Source organism: Pseudonaja textilis, chromosome 2 (assembly GCF_049901715.1).
Source record: "Pseudonaja textilis isolate UNSWEBS1 chromosome 2, rPseTex1.2, whole genome shotgun sequence".
NCBI lineage: Eukaryota > Metazoa > Chordata > Lepidosauria > Squamata > Elapidae > Pseudonaja > Pseudonaja textilis.
Genome location: NC_141991.1, coordinates 21,189,339 through 21,203,861, shown reverse-complemented (window position 1 = coordinate 21,203,861; position 14,523 = coordinate 21,189,339). Strand labels below are relative to the sequence as shown.

The window sequence follows — 14,523 nt, the reverse complement described above, 5'->3', positions numbered from 1 at the left end:
CACAGGCCATATCCCATCCATGATTGGTTTAATCATAAAAACGTGCATGCTTTTTTTTTTTTTACTAAAATAGTAAACTTGAGAAGTCCTTGGTGCATAAAAACAAACTAAATCCGGTATTTCCTTTTTATTCCTTATGAAGAATGTAAGAGGAGGAGAAGTTCAAGGAATTCCAACATCCCAGATCCACCTGGATTATTTGATGGCCATGTCTGGCCCATGTACATCAAACATAAGAAAGTAATGGAAAACCTTAAGGTTGACGTTGTTCATTTGGATGGGACAAAATCGAGGGAGGAACTTTTTGACACCGTTTACAATCACATTCAGAACAATTTAGAAGAACTGATTCACAGGCAGCCATAAACAAATGGCTGGGACACTCCTGAGAAGATATTTCTTTGGTAACTGTGTTTAGTGTGTGTGTGTATGCTGACTTAAAGGTGATTTTGTATGAATCCCAATTGTAAGGCTCCAAAATCTGGCCTTGATTAAAAGACAACTATTACTTTTTTATTGTAAAAAAGAGAGAGAGAGAGAGAGAGCACCAAGGACCCTAACCCTAACCCCTCATTTCAACTTTGGGCTATAAATATTCTCCTTTATCATTTGCAAACTTGTGGAGAAGCAAGCTTACGATCAGGAAAATAGAGAAAAACTATCCTGAAATTGACAGTTACATCAATCCCTATTATTAAGGGTTACTTCTACTTTATTTTTTAGTTTTTCTGAACTATCTCACAGTTCTTCCATTTTTAGGATAAAGATACCCAGTGTGGGGGGATAGAGGTATCTGGGTTACCTTCTGACTTTTTCTCCAAAATAACATCACACAATGAACTGCTATTTAAATTATCTAAGGAATAAGAACAGGGGGAAAAAATGGCACCCACTCGTTTCGTGAGAAATCCCCATCCAGAAAGGATTTCTGAATAGAGAAGCTCAATCTGGATTTGGCAAAAAATTAGAACGGGCAGAAGCTGAAAGAGCTGGGAAAATCAAACTCTGAAGAACTGTTTAAGAGCGTGAAAACGTCTGATGGGCTTTTAAAAGGAAGGTGAGCAAACTCCATTGTGTCTCAAACCTTTATCTCCCCCCCCCACCCATCCTGGGAGGAGAAACCATTTCTTCCCACCCTGGATTCAGAAGAAAAGGTTTCCTTGGGGAAGGGTTGGAGAAGCAGGACAAAATAATTGCAGGGAATCGTGGAGGTAGATGCAGATCAAGAGGCTTCTACTGACTTGCGTTAAATTACTGAGTTGTGCTATTGTATCCTACTATTTTCCCTATATTGCACGTTTGTGTGTATTCCCCGGAAGAGCAGCTGCTGAATAGAATCTGCAGGATTCGTGACATTTTCCTTTTCCTTTCCCCCATTGTCTTCAACTCTCAGTTAGTTCCTTGCCTTGCTATAATTAAAATAAAAAGACTTGTGCCTTCTTTCAGTCATCTCATTGTAAGAGGAAATTAACTTCTTACACATCCTGACCATTTTGCTAAGCTACAAGACGAGGAAGAAAGTTGAAACCGTGCGGTTTTCCGCTTTCTTTCTCCTGAATTTAAAAGTCTGGGCGGAAACTAATCCAGGAGAGAAACAACCTAAGAACGAAGGAGAAATTTCCTGAGAGTGACAACGATGAACCGACATGGAATGGCTTACCTCCAGAAATTGTGGGTGCTCCAACACTGGAGGTTTTAAAGAAGAGACTGGATTGGATTGGATTGGAAGTGATGGTGAACCTATGGCACGCATGCCAGAAGTGGCACGCAGAGCCATGTTCACCAACATGCGAGACGTCACCCCGGAGCAGGTCCATTGCACATGCACGACTGCCGCATGCCCGCCAACTGATCGTCGGGTAGCTGTCGCGCATGTGCAGGGGTGGAGGGCGTGCGGGAGACTCATGCGCAGAAATGTGCATCACATGCGCATGCACAGAGACACGTGGAGTGCGCATGGGGGGATCATGCGCGCATGTGCAGAGGGAGTGGGAGGCCCTGTGTGCATTGCCTTATGGGTCGGTTGGCACTTTTGGCACACGAGGACGGAAAGGTTAGCCATCACTGTGATAGAGTTTCCTTCTTGAGCAGGGGGTTAGACTGGAAGACCCCCGAGGACCCTTCCAAATCTGTTATTCTATTATATCAAACAAATATCCCCAAGAACAGGAATGTGGGCTGGATCTGGCCCACAGGGTGCTTAGATCTGGACTTCTGGGCCACCCTGGAAACCGCGAAGGACTGGCCCGAGGTGCCTCTGCCAGCGAAAACGGAGCTCGGGGGGAGCGCACGCAGCCCTCCCAAGCTCCATATTTGCTGGAAGAGGGTTGCAGGGGGCCATCGCAGGAGCCCCTTTTCATGGGCAGAGCGCTCAGGCCACCACAGGTGCCCTTGACACGAGTGACATTGAGCTGGCCACGCCCATCCTGGCCGCACTCACCCCGGCCCCCCAAGGTCAAAACACAACCCTGATGCGGCCCTTAATGTAACCGAGTTTGACACCCCTGCCCAAGAAGACGCAACTTGGGATTGTGAGGAAGAATTCAGGTGCTCCACTAGAGGGAACCCAAGTGGATGAATCCACACACCCATACACATGCGCCAGAGGTGCTATTCAGCAGGTTCTGACCAGTTTATGGCCATTGCAGCACCCTAATGTTTCTTGCTGGAAACTGGCACTTACTTCCAGTTTCTGCTAAAGAAGACCACTGCAGACAATAGGTTCGCTTAATGACCACAGATTTACTTAATGGCTGCGGCAAAAAAAATTGTAAATCGGGTCAGTCGCATGATGACCAGTTCAATGGCTGGCAGGACTTTAATTCTGGGCTCAATTACGGTCATAAGTTGAGAACTGTCTGTGCATAGCATATACAGCAGGGAAATCCGGCACACAGGGTGCTTAGATCTGGCCTGCAAACAGTGAAGGACCGGCCTGCGGTGCATCTGTCAGCGAAAATGGAGCTCCAGAGAGCTGCATGCGGTCCCCCCGCCCCCCAAGCTCTTTTTGCTAGCAGGGGCCGTCACAGCTGAAAATGGAGATCGTAAGCCCATTTTTGCTGGCAGAGCGCTCAGACCACTACAGATGCTCCCAACGAGTGGCGTCAAGCTGGCCACACCCACAGAGGCCACGCCCACGCAGGCCCCCTGAGGTAAAACACAACCCTGACATGGCCCTCAGTGAAATTGAGTTTGACACAACTGATCGAGAGAAAACATCAGGACTAATGACTGAGTGGAAACATTATTGGGGCCCAAGGATTCCATACTGAATATCATTCAGACAGACCTGCTTCCCCCCGACTCCCGCCCCATCCCTGATTATTCATATCCCTAATCTAGCCTCCTTTGCTTCTGAGTCGCAATGCCATGCCGAATCTTCCCACAATTGTACTTACCATTGGGACTGCCTGGACTTCATTTCTCTTCTCAGTCAATACAATTCAACCTGTAAAAACACAACAATAGGAAGAGTGTAAAGGGGAGATCCTGTTTCTCTAGCATCAGCACTTGCCTGTTGACTCAGCAGAAAAGGCAGGTCCCCACTAAGGACAACGACCGCTTAGTCACAACACAGTGATCGTGTTCACACAAGACATTAAGCCATGTTCAACCAAACCTTGGCTTATTCCCTTTGTTGGCCTAGGTTTGTACGCAAAGCCACAAACTCATATTAGCTTGCAACACACTCGTTCGCATTTTAGCTTAAAATGTGAACTCGGCCAATGACTTTTTAGAATAAAGCTGAGAGGAAAAAAGAAGGGGAAAATGAAGGAGAGACCAAAAAGGCCTCCACCTTAATACACAGCTTCTTCTCAAAAATGCTTCTTGAGAGCACAGGGAGAACTGGCTTCAGAGTAGATCTTGCTGGGCAGCCTCTGAGGCCCACTTGAAGTGTGCAATATTTTAATATTAAAAGCAAGCACAGAACAGAGAATAGAATAGAATTCTTTATTGGCCAAGTGTGATTGGACACACAAGGAATTTGTCTTTAGCACAAATGCTCTCAGTGTACATAAAAGAAAAGATATATTCATCAAGGGTCAAGAATCATCAGGTACTACACTTAATAATAGTCACAGGGTAGAACAAGCAATCAAATCATACTAGGAAAAAGTCAATATAAATCGTAAGGATACAAGCGACAAAGTTACAGTCATATAGTCACAAGTGGGAGGGGATGGGTGATAAGGAGTGATGACAAGATTAATAGTAGTGCAGACTTTGTAAATGGTTGGACAGTGTTGAGGGAATTATTTGTTTAGCAGAGTGATGGCGTTTGGGAAAAAACTGTCCTTGTGTCTAGTGGTTCTGGTGTGCGGTGCTCTATAGCGTTGTTTTGAGGGAAGGAGTTGAAACAGTTTATGTCTGAGATGTGAGGGGTCTCTAAATATTTTCACAGCCCTCTTTTTGACTCATGCAGTATACAGGTCCTTGATTGAAGGCAGGTTGGTAGCAATTGTTTTTTCTGTAGTCCTACTTAGAAATTTTCCCTTACTGCCTTGTACTGCAGTGAACAGGACAATAAGCAATGGATGGAAACTAATCAAGGAGAGAAGCAATCTAGAACCTAATCTAAGCAGAAATTTCCTGACAGTTAGAACAATGAATCAGTGGAACAACTTGCCTCCAGAAGTTGTGGATGCTCCAACACTGGAATTTTTAAAGAAGAGGATGGATAACCATTTGTCTGAAGTGGTGTAGGTTTCCTGCCTAGGCAGGGGGTTGAACTAAAAGATGTCTAAGGTCCCATCCAACTCTATTATTATTCTATTTTATTCTATTCTATTCCTATTCAGATAACAGATAATCAGAGTTGGAAGGGACCTTGTAGGTCATCCAGTCCAATCCCCCACCCAAGCGGGAGACCCTACACCATTTCTGACAGATGGGAATCCAATCTCTTCTTGAAAGTCTCAAGTGATGGCGCTCCCACAACTTCTGAAGGCAAAGCTGTTCCATTGGTTAGTTGTTCTCACTGTCAGAAAGTTTCTCCTTATTTCCAGGTTGAATCTCTCCTTGTTCAGTTTCCATCCATTATTCCTTTTCTGGACTTCGGATGTTTTAGAAAATAGCTTGACCCCTTCCTCCCTGTGGCAGCCCCTCAAATATTGGAAGACTGCTATCATGTCTCCCCTGGTTCCTCTCTTCATTAGACTAGTTCGCTAGCCATGCCCAGTTCTTGTAACCGTTCATTGTATGTTTTAGCCTCCAGTCCCCTAATCATCCTGGTTGCTCTTCTCTGCACTTTTTCTAGAGTCTCAGCATCTTTTTTGTAATGTGGTGAACAAAACTGGGTGCAGTACTCTAGGTGTGGTCTTACTAAGGCGTTATTGAGTGGTATTAGTACTTCCCTTGATCTTGATTGTATCCCTCTGTAAATACAATTTAGGATTGCATTAGCTTTTTTGGCTGTTGCTGCACACTGCTGGCTCCTATTTAGCTGGCTGTCTACTAAGACTCCAAGATCCCTCTCACAGTTACTGCTATTGAGCCTGGGTTCACCCAGTCTGTATGTGTACTTTTGGTTTTTCTTGCCTAAGGGTAGGACTTTACTTTTCTCTACATTGAATTTCATTTTGTTAGATATGGCCCAGTGTTCTAGTCTGTCAAGATCCATCTGGATCTTGAGCCTGTATTCTTGAGTGTTAGCTATTCCTGCCAGCTTAGTATCATCTGCAAATTTGGTAAGTTCCCCCTCTATTCCCTCATCTAAGTCGTTAATGAAGATATTGAAGAGTACTGGGCCTAAGACGGAACCTTGTGGCACCCCACTGCTTACCTCCCTCCTTGTAGACTTAGACCCATTAAGGTCTACTCGTTGAGTACAGTTTGCCAGTCAGTTGCAAATCTATCTAGTGGTGGTGCTATCTATTCCACTTTTTTCTAGCTTACTAAGAAGTAGGTTGTGGTCTACTTTGTCGAATGTCTTGCTGAAATCTAAATATATTACGTCCATAGTATTTTGCTGGTCTACTAATTTAGTCACTGTGTTGAAGAATGAAATAAGATGGTTTGGCATGATCTGTTCTTAACAAACCCGTGCTGACTGCTAGTTATTACTTTACTTGTTTCTAGATGTTGGCAGATCTGTTTTTTTATTATCTTTTCCAGTATCTTTCCAGGTATTGATGTTAGGCTGATTGGTCTATAGTTTCCTGGGTCTGCTTTTTTTTTTCCTTTTTTGAAGATGGGAACCACATCAGCTCTTTTCCAGTCCTCTGGTAGTTCCCCGGTGCTCCAGAATTTTTGAAAGATATGGTGCAGTGGTTCTGAGATGACCTCTGCCAGCTCCTTTAAAACTCTGGGATATAATCCATCGGGCCCGGTAATTTGTTTTCATCAAGATCAGACAAGTGTTCTCTTACTATTTTTTTTGCTTATTTTAACTTTTATTTCTAGTCTGACTTTTACAGTTATGATTTTGGTGGGTTGAGCTATAGTTTCTTTTTGCGTGAAGACGGATACAAAGAATGAGTTAAGCAGTTCTGCTTTCTCTCTGTTGCCTGTTATTTCCTTGCCATCGTCTCTCTTTAGTGGACCAACTGTTTCCTTGATTTTTTTTCTTGTTATTTATATGTATATTTATATTCTTTCTATTTCTATCTAAAAAAGGGGTGGAGCCGATTGCAACAGGCAGAATATTACTTTTTTTTAAAGACATGATTATTTGGCAGCCACAATCAAGGATATGGACTCTTCAAATTCAAAAGGAAGATATTGTGGTCAAACATTAGATCACACCTTGCCTTTTGTTATTTCATTATTAGCAACTGATAATATTTTGTTAACTTAATCCAACTATCATTATGGTGCCCAAAAGTATGACACAAAGCACTAGGTATAGTATTAATGGGCATAGTATTATGGTTGTAAGTTAAGGACTACCTGTGTACCAGATGGCAGCAAATATTTTATTTCTTGGCTGCCATATAATGGGTAGTTTAGTTTGGGTTTTTGAAGTTCAGAAATTAGTTCTACTATATCAATACAGAGATAGTTGAATGTGTCATAATATATTATAAATCATTAGTAAGGAAATGGCTTGTAAGCTTCGCAGGGATGTACTTGCTTCTATTGTCAATGAAATGGTGCCCTAGATAGAGCTTCATCTACGGAGACAGAATGCTTTATAAAATTATGAACAGTGAGTTGATACATAAAATATTCAGGAAGGCAGGGAACAAAAAAAAATGATTGAAACTGAAGAAATGAATTATTTAAACCAACAATGGCACAGACTTTAACATAAGAAACTGCACTATGATTTGTTTTACCAAGGTGTAAGCTATAATTGTCCAGATTGATCCATCACACTAAGCTGTAAATCTCAGCCTACAAACCACAATGGTTAGAGTTACAGGCTGAGCCAAACCCAAGGAAACATATTATGACTTAACAAAATAATAAACTCAGACATACAGATCCACGTGCAGCTTACAGTCAAAACCATGTTGAGAAACCAAACCAAAATCATGAAGAGTTTAAAAATCAGTATATAATTAGTTTGCACAATTTACCGCCACGTGATATTGCAATGGTTGCTAGTTCAGAGAATCTAACACAGAGGTCCCCAAACTTGGCAACTTTAAGACTTGTGGACTTCAACTCCCAGAATTCTCCAGTCAGCTATGGGAGTTGAAGTCCACAAGTCTTAAAGTTGCCAAGTTTGGGGACCCCTGATCTAACACCTTAGCAAAGTGATTTCTGCAGATAGCCAGCTGGCCAAGACCTCTTCAGGAATACAGTATATTTTAAACATGGGCACTTTAAGATATGGAGACTTCAACTCCCAGAATTCCCCAGCCAGCAATTGAGAGTTGAACCCCACATAAAAGTGATCAAGTTTGAAAAACACTTTTCTATTCCTTCGACCACATCCATCTCCTTTTCTCCCACTCCATCCATCTCCAGACAGCATGCTCAGTGTTGACTTAGCAGTTTTGACAGACCAAAGGCAAAACCAGCCTCTTTTAAGGTCTTGTTTCAAGCTTCCCAAAAACATCTGGTGGATCATTGTGGGAAAACAAGCAGCTGGACTGGAGGGACCTTTAGTCTGATCCCTCAGAGCTCTTCTCATGTCCTTCTGATCCAGCAAAACAGTGCTGGCCCAAGGTTAAACGGTCCCAAAGAGACCTCACACCTAGCTTGCACCAAATTCCACCATGGTCCTTAGCTAAAGCACATATGACTTTTATATACAAAGTGGAATAAGCTGCAGAAAGCCAACAAAACAAACCAGGGGATACTTTCCCCACCCCCAAACTCAAAGTCAAGTATGAGCTCGTCTGTTTCACCTTTCCCTAAAAAAGGAAGGCAGAAAAGGATCCTCTGCTCTGGCACTCCCAGGGGAGAAGAATCTGTTGGCATGGTGACAGCCAAGCCCTAGCCTTTTAACTAGCAGGAATAAGAATGTTTTGTTCTCATTAAGGAAAAAGAGAGCTGCATTCCTAGTTGGTGAGTAACGTCTCTGCCCCAGCGCTAATCTCACAGAAAGCCGTGGCAGCCAGGAACCATTTCCAGTTTAGCCCACTCAACCATTCTTGCCTGAGCCTCTCAAGAACTTCTTTCAAAGGACTCTTCTCCAGGACAGGCCAACACTCACCCACATCGCCTCAGCCAATTTCCCCAATGGAAAATGAGATTTGGTCAAACTGCCTCAGGAGGAAACAGCTGAGTGAGTGGTGGATGGGTGCAGTTCTTCCATTCTTATTTGGGATAGGCTGTCAAACCATCAAAGCTCATACTTTCCGTCAGGTCTCCTTCTGTGGAATGATGAACCTGTGGATACCAAACCTTCCACCTCCAGGAGGAATGTTTATAACAGCCTATATACCCTAAAGCGCTTTCCAAGACTCTTTCAACCTGGACACATTCCTGAAGTGTAGGAATGTTCCAGATGGGTAGGAATGTGTAGGAACATTCCAGGTTCCTTGTCCACCATGACCACTGCTGAAAATCAGTGGTGGGATTCAACGTTTTTTTTACCACCGGTTCTGTGGGTGTGGCTTGGTGGGCGCGCTTTGCGTGCGCACGCGTTTGCATGTGCGTGCACCAAACGTGTGCTTCGCGTGCACACAGAAGGTTTGATACTGACCTTCTCCTGCAATCCTGCACTCTCCCTGTGTCTTCAACAGCTGACATGCAGCAATCCGCTGTGCCACGCGAAGCAGCTGAGCTTCAAAACCAGGAAATAAAGTTATGTATAGAGCTGTGATGGGTGGGAGGGCCCAGCAGCTGATCGTCGGAGCAAACTGGTTCACTCACAGATGATCCTCGGAGCTACCGGTTTGGGCGAACCCGGCTAAACTGGTAGAATACCACCAGTGGCTGAAATCCTTGCATCTGGAGACATCCATGTTGGGAAGATCAGACCTTCCAAACCATGGTAGGCTACAAAGGGTTCTGACAGCATTGATTTGTGATGCGTTTTCACATCCTACAGAGCAGGAGTGAGGTGGCTCATATGGTTGACAACCAACCTGGGTTGACAATTGGCAGCCAAACATTCGAGACCTGCTGCTACCGCGGAGTAGGTAGCACACTCTTGTCACACACTCCAGCTCCTGCTGACTCGGCGGTTCGAAAGCAGGCAACCAGAAGTAGATAAATGGGTACCACTTCGGCGGAGAACTTCACAGGGATGCAAAAGGAGCCCCGAACTGGGCATCCCCCAGGCAACTGCGATGTTACCAGCAAATCCTTTCACTATGGAAGCATTTCAGTGCTTCTGAAATATTAGTAGTATTAGAAATATTAGTATCCTGCAGAGCACCAGCCAAGCTAGTAAGTGATCTGGAATGAACTGAGAAGACAGCCTAGAATGTACAGGTAGTCCTTGACTAACAACAGTTCATTTAGTGACTGCTCAGTTACAGCACTGAACAAAGTGACTTATGATTGACCATTTCTCACATTTACAATTATTGCAGCATCCACAGGGTCGTGTGATCAAAATTCAGACACTTGGCAACTGAGTCACATTTATGATGGTCCCGGGGTCATTGATCATCTTTTGCGAACTTCTGACAAGTAAAGTCAATGGGGGAAGCCAGACTTACTTTACAACCATGTTGCTATCTTAACAACTGTAGAGATTTGCTTAACAACGGTGGCAAGAAAGTTTGTAAAATGGGGCAAAACTCACATAACAAATGTTTCACTTAGCAACAAAAATTCAGGGTTCAATTGTGGTCATGAGTTAGTGGTGGGTTTCAAATATTTTTACCACTGGTTCAGTGGGTGTGGGTTGGTGGGCGCGCTTTGCATGCGTGCACACACTTTGCGTGTGCGTGCGTACCTAACACGTATTTTGTGCAGGCACAGAGGTGTTCTAACTCGCCTCCTGCAAGCCTGCACGATCCCGGTTGCTTCAACAGCTGCCGTGCGGCACTCTTCTGTGCCGCACAAAGCAGCTGCACTTCAAATTCAGAGGATAAAGGGGAGTATGGGAACCCGGGAAGGTGGATGGGCCCAACAGCAGAGCGGCGGAGAGAACAGGTTCAGTCGTCGCTGCTACCGACTCGGCAGAACCGGGCCAAACCAGTAGAATACCACGGTCATAAGTGAAGGATCACCTGTACACTGATTTGCCTGTGTCTGACTTGGGTGGGGGCAGAACTTGTGGTTCAGAGCCTATAAAAAGAGAAGCAAAATAACTAACTCCCTTCACCACTTTCATCACTGCTCTCTTTTCTGTAGAACAGCTTCTGAGAGAGCTGTGACGTGAATACTGCTCGGGAAGGTAATATGGAAACTTTTGTTTGCAACCACTGATTTTCTCATAACAAAGCCCTCGCTTCAACTTCCAACGCACGTCATCGTTCAGTTTGTATTATTGCAGAGCTTAGTTTAGTTTTCAGGACAGCTGGATTATGTTCAATTGCCCTTTACTTTGATCTTGTGAGTTCAGGATATGCAAAATTTACCTTCAGTAACAAATGCTGCAAAACAAACATCCAATAAAGACTCAGCTAAAGGACCGGCACCGTAACATGAACAAACTCATCATTATTGCAGTACGTAGGTCTGCACAAATCTTTATCTTGTGTTCTTGATCTAGTCCCAAGGTTGATTCTCACCATAGTTATATACCAGAGTTCTTAACCGGTAATCCTCAACTTACAACCATAATTGGAATCAGAATTTCCATTGCTAAGCAAGGCAGTTGTTAAGGGAGTCACGCCTGATTTTACAACCTTTTTGCCATGGCTGTTAAGTGAATCATTGCAGTTAAGTGAAACATCCCAAAGGTGCTTTTTTTTGCAGAGGCAACTGGACTTTCTGGTTTTCCTTTGAAGATGTTTCGCTTCTCATCCCAGAGGCTTCTTCAGCTCTTCTCATCTGAAGAAGCTTCTTGATGAGAAGCAAAATGTCTTCAAAGAAAAAAAGAGAAAGTCCAGTTGTCACTTGAAAAAAGCACCTTTGGGACATGGGTGACCTGGATGACTGACTGAGAATCTCCATAGTCATTAAGTGAAATATGTGATTGTGAATCCTGTTCCTCCCCTGACTTGGCTTTACTGGAAACTGGCTGGGAATATTGCAAAGGGCGACCATGTGGATCCTGGGATGCTACAACCCTGATAGTTACATGCCAGTTAACAAGCAACCAAATGTTGATCACATGGCCATGAGGATGCTGCAGGAGTTGTGAGTGTGAGTTAAGTCACCTCTTTCAGCAGCTGAAACTTCAAAGTATCCCTACACCAAAGGGGTGTAATTCTGAGGACTATCTGTGCTGCACACTACAGCTATCTTGAAATTAAGAACAATTATAAAATACAAATGTTGACCATTAAATTGAACTTTTAGAACAAAGGGATTATATAATTTCCAAATGATGTTTCGGAATTGTTTTTCCTGAAGAATTTTGGGACTTGTAATTTGGCTGAAAAGAAAATCCGTTAAAAATTTCTAGCACGGAGATACTGGCAAAAAAAAAAAAAATCAAATCGTGGTTAGAGGAAATTACGAAACAGAGAGTGAAATTTAAACCAGAAATCTTTTTATTAGGAATGTTAGAGCCCAACATGTACAGAAAATACCAATATTCGATGCTCCATATCATAACGGCGGCCAGAATTTCTTTCGCCCAAAATTGAAAGTGGGCTACAACTCCCCCAGAAGTCACAATTATTAATAAGATATATCAATGTGCAGAGATGGATAGATTAACAAAGTTATTGAAGGATAAAAAAGAATATTATAAAATATGGGATGTTTGGTACGAATGGATAACAATAAGGCGCCAAGGTGCCAAATGATCTATGTAATACTATAAAACCATAAAACAATAAGGTTTTCCTGTAAATAAATGGAAATAAAAAAGTATGTATGTATAAAATGTCTAGAACGACGAAGAATCAAATACAGAGATGTATAACACGTTAATAGAAGATATTTCCAATGTAAACACTGCTACAGTAACGTTGTAAAGTGCGGAAATTTGTTTTTAAATGTTAAAATGTTGAATAAATAAATTTATTTAAAAAAAACAATAATTTCTAGCAATTCTCCACCACCACCCACATCCATATATCCATATGTGGAGAAGCTTCATTCTCAGTATTTCTCTAAGAAGGCCTGAATGCTTCGTTCGATCATCATCCCTAAGGTGCAAATGCTGCAAATTTAATTGCCTTGCCTTGAATTAAACTGGCTACCTCCCTCTCCTTTTCTCCTGCCCGAAAACAAAACAAACAAACAAAAACCAGAGAAGATTCCTCTAGTGAAATTTCTCTTCCGTTTTGATGCCAACGAGGTCACTGCCTTGCAGCTCCCGCTAGCAAACCATCACTACTTTTACAATGCGGCTTCTCTGGCAGGCAGCAGATGGACCCTGAAAGCCATCTGTGATATGAGCAATTAGCCCGAATGCCAAGAGCAGATCCTTTCCCAACTGACAAGGCGGACAAGTTACTTCCCACTGAGAAGGAAGCTGAGTTCCAATAGGCCCAGGCGGGCATTTCACACCCTGGCAGCCAGCTTGTTCTCTGTCGCTGGGTAGGAAGCCGCCTCTCCGGATTCTGTACCAGACAAAGAGCCCTTTTCACACAACACCTCACTGCAAACAGGCAGCTGAATGAACAATGATGCAAACCAACCTTGGCAAACAAGCCCGATCTAGTGTCCATTAGCTCCAATTTCTCCCACTTCGGTAAGCAAAGCTGAAGAGGATTGCTTTCTACCTCTTAGGCAATTTAGGGTTTTTAGAGAAATGATTGTTTGCTCAATTGCTCCTGGCCATCTCTTTAAACCAAACAGGAAGCCATGAAACAGGACAACCAGAGAAATCAATAAACCCAGACATTAACGCACCTAAAATTCAAGTAATTTGATATAATGAATGGGCAGTCGATTCTGATCACACACAAAAAAGGAATTTATTTACCGAAAGAGTGCAGAGGAGAGGAACCAGGATGATTAGGGGAATGGAGACTAAAACCAGTGGTGTATTAACCATTAAGCAGACTAAGCATTCACCAGGCCCAAATGAAGCACCACAAAAACATTTATGTAGCCTCAGCTTGGCTTGGTTTGTACAAGGAGGGGGGCAGCAAGTTTTGTCAGTGCTTAGGACACCAGTGAGCCTTAATCCACTGCTGACTAAAACATACGAAGAACAGTTGCAGGAACTGGGCATGGCTAGTCTAGTGAAGAGAAGGACCAGGGGAGACATGATAGCGGTCTTCCAATACTTGAGGGGCTGCCACAGGGAGGAAGGAGTCAAGCTATTTTCTAAGGCACCCGAAGGCCAGACAAGGAATAATGGATGGAAACTGAACAAGGAGAGATTTAACCTGGAAATAAGGAGAAACTTTCTGACAGTGAGAACAATCAACCAATGGAACAGCTTTGCCCTCAGAAGTTGTGGGAGCGCCATCACTTGAGACTTTCAAGAAGAGACTGGACTGCCATTCGTTAGAAATGGTGCAGGGTCTCCTGCCTGGGTGGGGAGGGTGGGTGGGCTAGATAACCTCCAAGGTCCCTTCCAACTCTGTTACTACCACTTGCAGCAGGGACAGGCCATTGCCAGCAGCCACATTTTATGTTAACTATTAATCTGTTTCTTTAAAATACAGATAGTCCTCGACTTACGACCACAATTGACCCCAAAATTTCTGTTGCTAAGCGAGACATTTGTGAAGTGAGTTTTGTCCCCCTTTTACAACCTTTCTGGCCACGGTTGTTAAGGGAATCACTGCGGTTCTTAAGCTGTTAAGTGAACCTGGTTTTCCCATTGACTCATCAGAAGGTCGTTAAAGGGGATTCCCCTGACCTCAAGGTGCAGCAACTGTCATAAATATGAGTGGGTTGCCAAGCATCTGAATTTTGATCACGTGACCATGGGGATACTATAATGGTCATACAGGTGGGAAAACGGTCGTAAGTCCCTTCTGTCAGTGCCGTTGTAACTTCATGAACAGTCACGAAATGAAATGTTGTATGTCGAGGATGCTACCTGTACACGAGTTGAGCACTTTATGCCAAAGAGCAAGCAAGCCAGAGACGAAAAATGAG

At 43.4% G+C, this 14,523-nt stretch overlaps 1 protein-coding gene and 1 long non-coding RNA gene across 3 annotated transcripts in view; one reads left to right on the top strand and one right to left on the bottom strand.

Moving 5' to 3' along the window:
- Nucleotides 1-14,523, bottom strand: part of PLXNB1 (plexin B1) — a 170,247-nt gene that overhangs the window by 135,833 nt on the left and 19,891 nt on the right. For both annotated transcript variants that reach the window (XM_087923446.1, XM_087923447.1), the window contains exon 2: nt 3,399-3,448. In XM_087923446.1, coding sequence (XP_087779572.1) covers nt 3,399-3,421 — 23 coding nt within the window. In that variant the 5' untranslated portion in view covers nt 3,422-3,448. The remainder of the gene's footprint in view (nt 1-3,398; nt 3,449-14,523) is intronic.
- LOC148126804 (uncharacterized) lies at nt 8,506-9,389 on the top strand. The gene is made up of 2 exons (XR_015741392.1): nt 8,506-8,677; nt 9,138-9,389. It is a non-coding gene; the product is annotated as an uncharacterized LOC148126804 (long non-coding RNA).